Source organism: Alligator sinensis, unplaced genomic scaffold (genome assembly GCF_000455745.1).
Source record: "Alligator sinensis unplaced genomic scaffold, ASM45574v1 scaffold1012_1, whole genome shotgun sequence".
Taxonomy (NCBI): Eukaryota; Metazoa; Chordata; order Crocodylia; family Alligatoridae; genus Alligator; species Alligator sinensis.
Genome location: NW_005842104.1, coordinates 986,999 through 993,278, shown reverse-complemented (window position 1 = coordinate 993,278; position 6,280 = coordinate 986,999). Strand labels below are relative to the sequence as shown.

Genomic DNA, 6,280 nt, shown 5'->3' with positions numbered 1-6,280 from the left:
GCAGGAATGTCATTGTTCACTGAGTCTGGCATAGAGAAAATGTTCTCATGGTGAAAATTTGTTTTTAATTTCAGTTTTGAGTGCTTTTGCCTTATCTCACAGAACTGCAGATATGTTTGCTCTTGGTAATAACCCCATTGAACTCTGAGCACAGTAGGATAACTTGCATGCATAAAGTGGGACAACTTGGATGTATTTACAGGATGGCAGCCTAAAAGATTGTAGTGACTACTGTATTTTCTTGCATACAGCACACCTTTTTTAAACAATTGGCTGCTGGAATTTGGGATGCATATTTTGAGTAAGGAAGTATAATAGCAATTTCAGTAGCTTAAGTCTTTTCTTGGGGTGGGGTAGGCAGTGAAAGTAATACTGAATGGGCTACGGGGAGCAACACAGATGAGCATGCTGAGCTCCCTAGCTCCCGCTACTCTATTACTTACTGCTACTTACCACTATTTTCAAGGAAAGGGGTTTTTTTTCTTCATTCTGCCTTTCAAAAACAAGGCACATACAGTATCTAATTCTGGGGGCATGTTGTGTGGAAGAAAATATGGTATTTATCCATCTCAAAATCCAAGAGTAACAACGTACACTAAGCGATAAAACTTTCCTAGGAGCCCAGGAAATAGCAGCCCTATAACTTTCCACTACTGTAAGAAGTAAATACCCTACAAACACTAAAAGCAAATTTCCATCATTAATGTTTTATTAAAAAATATTTCATCTTTATATTTCTTGCAGTTAGCATTACATTTCTCTGGACAATTTAATTCCCATTTCAGTGATGGAATATTAAAAAATAGTTTGTAACTCTGAGTGCTCAATTTGAGGCATCCGAGAACAGTATTTTTCTTGAGAAGTCAGTATTACACCACTTCCATTGATTTCATTTGGAGCTGTGGGTTCCTAGCACCTCTGAAAATATGAGTGTCTTGGAAAAGAACAACTAAAATGAACAGTTTTGAAAAATTAGAAAAGAGAGTATTACAGAATGGGCATGCCTTTTAACCTGGAGTGGTAATGAATGCATTAAGGGCTGTAAAGGAGGCTCATGTTGTGGAGTAGTCTTTCTGTTCTTCAGAGTCATTCCTGAAAAGATCAGCTTACAGAGCATAAGATCAGAATGCTTATGAGCAAAGACGTAGAAGCAATTTTTTAAATGAGGGATTTCATAAAGATGTTTTCAGTTGCCAGAACTTGCCTTAGCATTTTGGGGTGAGCCCATGGAATAATTTTATGCTTTCCTCCGATTGAATGCAACCAGCTCCACTGTGGAGATAGCTAGCTTGTGGGTTTTGGAAAGAGTTAGCAAGATGACTCTTTAATCCTGCATAACAAAAGGAGTGAGAGCTTGGGTCAGCACCAGTCTCCTGCTGTAGGAGTTGTAGAGCTCAGCTACCTGTGTGGAACTCCAGCCATATCTAAAAAGAGGTCTTCAGTAGCTTCCCATCACCATAGAATATTAATTGGACTAAATCTCTATCACCATAGAGTTTTGTTTTTATTCTTGGGAAAGCTTCCACCCACAGAGCACTCTACTGTCATTAGGCCATCTTATCAAAATGCCCTGTATCAGGCAAGTAAAGATTTTTATAAAGGAAAAAAGAGATGGTAAGGTTATGACTCGGTGGCCTTAATTGTGTCACTGTTGGAGCTGGAGTTAGAACTTAGTAGTCCTGTACTTTGAACATTGCACTGGTTTCCTGTCTCTCTGTTAAACTGTCCCCACCTTTTTCAGCCAATGCCCCATTGGTCTTTCCTTAGAAGAGCCAGCTAGGATTGAGCTAGTGCCATCAGTGCTACCAATAAAGAATGGCATGAAGTCCCCTGCCAAAAAAGAACAAAAGAAGAATCTGTGGCTGTGATATAGGGAGACATGGATAGTTATGTTCTTTAGGAAAAATAATGGCAGAATGTCAATCCTCAGTGCTGTTTTTGCATTTCTAAGGGTAACTTTTTACTTAGAAGGCAAGTACCATTTTTTAACATGAAATCAGAGGCTGATTTCTACATAAGCAGGTTATTAAACTTCAGCATTGGGAAAGGAGGTCTCATGTTTTATGATAGTACTGCTCTGTCTCTGGCCTGCAGAGACATGTCATCCAGCCTGTGGAGCTCCTCGTGGGAACAGAAACTTGGTGGTGGGGGAACAGTAGCAGTAGTAATTGCCCCCAGAGCCATGGCAGTTAACGCTGCCACCTCTCTCTCACTGCTCAATTTATGGCCCTGTGGGGGGTCCCGTGATCTGGATGACATGGTCCTGTGTACCAGATCAGGCTGGTGCATCGGGTTATGCTGCGGCTGGATCCAGTATACAGGTCTCAGTGGTGTGCCGGATCATACCTGCACACTAGTCCTACACCTCTCATCAAGAATGCAGAACTGGAGAGGTTGAGCACCACTGGTGTATGATGATGACCTTTATAAGACACAGTCAACTTGTACAGTGAGCTGTGGCTTATCATGGCTCATACTGCTCCATATCTCTCTCTACACATAAATGTGGAAGTATAGAATTACACTTTTGGATGGTATTATCCATATCTGCAGAGTAAGATTTTTGCATTCTTTTGTGTTTGGAAATTTTATTTCAAGCGAGAAAATCAAGCTGCTGAAAAAAGCATGTATTGTTTTATGGCTAATTGCATCTCTTTCTAATCTAATAGTTTATGCTATCAGAGTTTCATAGCAGAATATTGCAGCATATTGCTAACAAATACTATATTGCTCACTAACCATTGTCTTCGAAATTCCTTTGCTAGAAGAGTAAATTCTGTATTGATTTGTCTTTTACAGTTTCTGCTTTTCTTCTGACCATTGTAATGGGAGTACGGTTCAAGAGGTCCAAGAAACTAATGCCAGCTGGCCTAATAGCTGGTATAAGGTAAATACATATTCAAGTTTCTATTGCAGTGATGCCAACCATTTTCAAATGGCTGCTTGCCAGTTGATGTCTATCCAAGTCAGAGTTAATTGAAGCTGAAGATGACTGGTTGGAGGTCTGAATGCAATGAGCTTGAAGGTCTTGATACAGCTCTGGTAAATAGCCATTCCTTTAAAAAATCTGTACATCTAACACTGGTATTCTGCACAAAGAGGATATTATCACCAGTGATATATTGCTGGATATACTAATTAGCCACTAGAAGTGTGTGAGTTCTTTTTAAAGATAGGCACCTAAATGAAAGTACTCTGTTTTTCAGAATTGCTAAGTATCTGTGACTCCCACTGAAGACTTACCTTTGAAAATTGGTCTGCTTATATTTAGTAGCTTTGATTTTTGTGCCTGAGATTGGGCATCTGAATTTGAAAGTCTTGGCCAACATTACTGCAAATGACTACATAAAGCACCTGTTTCATTCTTTTGCTACTGTTCATCTTGCATATTTAAAGGCATTTTCTGTATTTTAGTTCCGTACAAAATTCCAAACTTGCTCTTCCAGTGACTCCATATTTCAAAACTCTTTTCAATGTCCAAGTCCTAATTAATATTTAAAATGGGATAAGCTGAAAACTGCACTTAAAAATCAAACTTTCTTCTTTTTCATACATCTGATAGCGAAAAATTGTGTTATCAGAAAATTAACTGACATTTTTACTGGTGCTGTATGAGGTAAATGAAATGTCTCCCTTCCTGAACCTGTATTGTCCATGCACAACTAATTGATGACAACTTATTAGCATTGTATCATAAACCATATTGTCAGTTATGTTCTCAGAGCAGTATTTTCAGCAAAAGGGAGCATTATGATCATCCTGTCTAATGCTTCCCTTCCAACAACATACTACAGGCCATGCTTAAAAGGAAAGCATTTTAGTTTTCCAAGCTTCCTTGTAGCAGTTTTGTCAGTCCAGGCCTCTTGTAATTTTTTTAGATGAAACTGTGATGACTATCAGATAGAGCTTGATCTTAATGCTTTAGCCTGGGTAGTTTGTCTATAAATCATCAATAATGTGAAAGAATTATGGTGACTTTGAAATAGCTGGATCACACAGTAAAAGCAATTTAGTATTTTTGTTTTCAAAGAAACTCTCTAATGGATCGCAATTTAAAGGATGTCTTATCACTCACTTAGGGTTTCTATCACTGTAATTCCATTCACCTACTCTGGCTACACATACATGTAAGTGAAAATTGGGCCCAAAGGGTATATGATTCTTGGCATTCTATAATCCTAAAGCCTCATTTTCTACACTGTTGCTTTTTTATGTTGATGTAATTTCATTAACTTGACATAGAGCTGGTGTAATACTAGAGTCATGTTCTACATAGAGAAATGCTTTAAAAGGTCCTCTTTTCAAGGTTGCAGATTCTCTCATCTCTCAACCAATAGCACATTCATGTATAAGCTCTTTGCTGTATGATTGTCAATACACAAACTTTATTGTGTGTTTTTAAATTCTGTTCTCTGTTCTGTTGCAGCCTTTTGATGATTTTGCGAATTGTTTTTATGCTGCTGTAAGAAACCAGAACCAAGAATTGAAGTAGAAGTATTTTATCCCTGGACAGATAGACAAGCTCTTTTTACTTGAAAGATAAGTTTCAACAAAGCCTTTTCTGGCATTTTTCTGTCAAATGATATACACCTGTGATGTGTTCCTTTGATCACATCTGAGCTCAGATTTCTCTGGTATTTTTCAAGTTCAGTTTATTTTATTCAACAAGACTGTTTGTTTTCATTTAAGCAGCTTGCTAACTTGCAGGTAACTTACTAGCTTGACTTTTCAAATGTTCTGAGCAGCTGACACTCCAGTGGAGGTCACTGAGAGCTAGAAATGCTGTATACCTTGGAAAATCAAAACATGCTTATGTGTCAGTAAAGCTAAAAAGCCATATAAACTATAAGCCTCTTGCTTCTGACACTATGTAATCAAAAGAAACTCTAAAATATTGTTAGTACTGATTGTATATATTGTATCAAAATCACTGAGTAAGGGTAAATGCCTTGGCATTATAAAACACTGTTTCAAAATCTGTAAATCTCTGGTCTTCCATGTACACATTGTCATGGATATTAGTTCTAATAAAGGTGGAACCTTTTAAAGTAGTTTTTCTTAATTTTGTTTATCTATAAGACTCCAAAAATATTATTTTTAATGCTGAATGTGAATGGAAGAGATTTGGCTGTTATCTGTGTATACCTTTCCTTTAAGGACTTATGACTGTAAGGTGCCCTCAGTTTCCACTGAAATGAATGCGAGTTTGGAACTGCTCTGCATCTTGCTTAACATTTTAGTCCCAATTAACACATTTTGTTTGCACTTTTGGTTTGAGACTCTCAAAGTTGACTTGAGCTGGACAAAGGCACCATTTAGGTTTGAGACTCTCAAAGTTGACTTGAGCTGGGCAGAGGCACCATTTCCCAGCCACTGCTTTCTTTCAAAACTAGGCTTAGGGAGAAGGCTGACAAGGTTCTTTGGGTGAATCTGATATCTTTTATTAGACCAACTTAAATAGTTGGAGAACAATTTTTAAGCAAGCTTTCCAGCTTAGGGAAAAGGCACTTGGTTTTTATCCAGTATATTACTGAATAGAGTGTATACTCAGGACACAGTAGATCCAGGCTCAATTCCTACTTCTGCATAAGATCTGAACCCATACCTCCCAAAAGAGTCCCTTCGCCACCAGGTAATAGGCTGTGTTACGTCTCAGCTGTGTGTTCTTGGGCAACCCTGGCACAGGATGCAGTCTGTCTGACTCACAAAGGACTCCCCCCCCCCGTCCCTTCCTCTACCTAAATGAAACTGATTAAGATGCAGTGAGAGACACACCTAAGACCCTCCAGATAAGGGTGATAAGAGTGAAACAACTGTCCTAGGTCTCATTTACATCCAAGATGGAACCAGATGACCATTCATTTACATGAGAGATGGAGAACAGAAAGCCTGAAGCAGAGACTGCAGTGAATTCTGGGACCAGAGAAGCAGGGGAGCACTGCACGATGGGGAATCTGTGCTTCAAATGTTAATCAACCCGTGTTCACACACACCTAGCTCAGCATTTACTAAAACTCGGTTGCCGGGTTAGGGAATGCTGAGGCAAGAGACCGAGTCAGAGGGGGTATGGGCAACATTTGAACAATGGTTAAGGGTTCATCACAGCATCCAGCCTGCTGGAGCCCTAATCCCAGGTGTTGTCATACTTTTCCCGAGACGACTGGTGGGAGTCCTCTCCACAAAAGGTTATGAGCACCCCAATAATTGCTTTAAGTCTGTTAAAAGACTATAGTAAAATCTGGAAAACTCATGCTAAGCTGAGGCTTGTGCACAACAAGTA

At 38.9% G+C, this 6,280-nt stretch overlaps 1 protein-coding gene across 1 annotated transcript in view; it reads left to right on the top strand.

Moving 5' to 3' along the window:
• TMEM14A (transmembrane protein 14A) overlaps positions 1-5,044 on the top strand; it is a 10,759-nt gene extending 5,715 nt beyond the window's left edge. The window contains exons 4-5 of the mRNA XM_006024486.3: positions 2,800-2,887; positions 4,427-5,044. Coding sequence (XP_006024548.1) covers positions 2,800-2,887; positions 4,427-4,466 — 128 coding nt within the window. The 3' untranslated portion in view covers positions 4,467-5,044. The remainder of the gene's footprint in view (positions 1-2,799; positions 2,888-4,426) is intronic.
• The last annotated feature ends 1,236 nt before the right edge of the window (positions 5,045-6,280 follow it).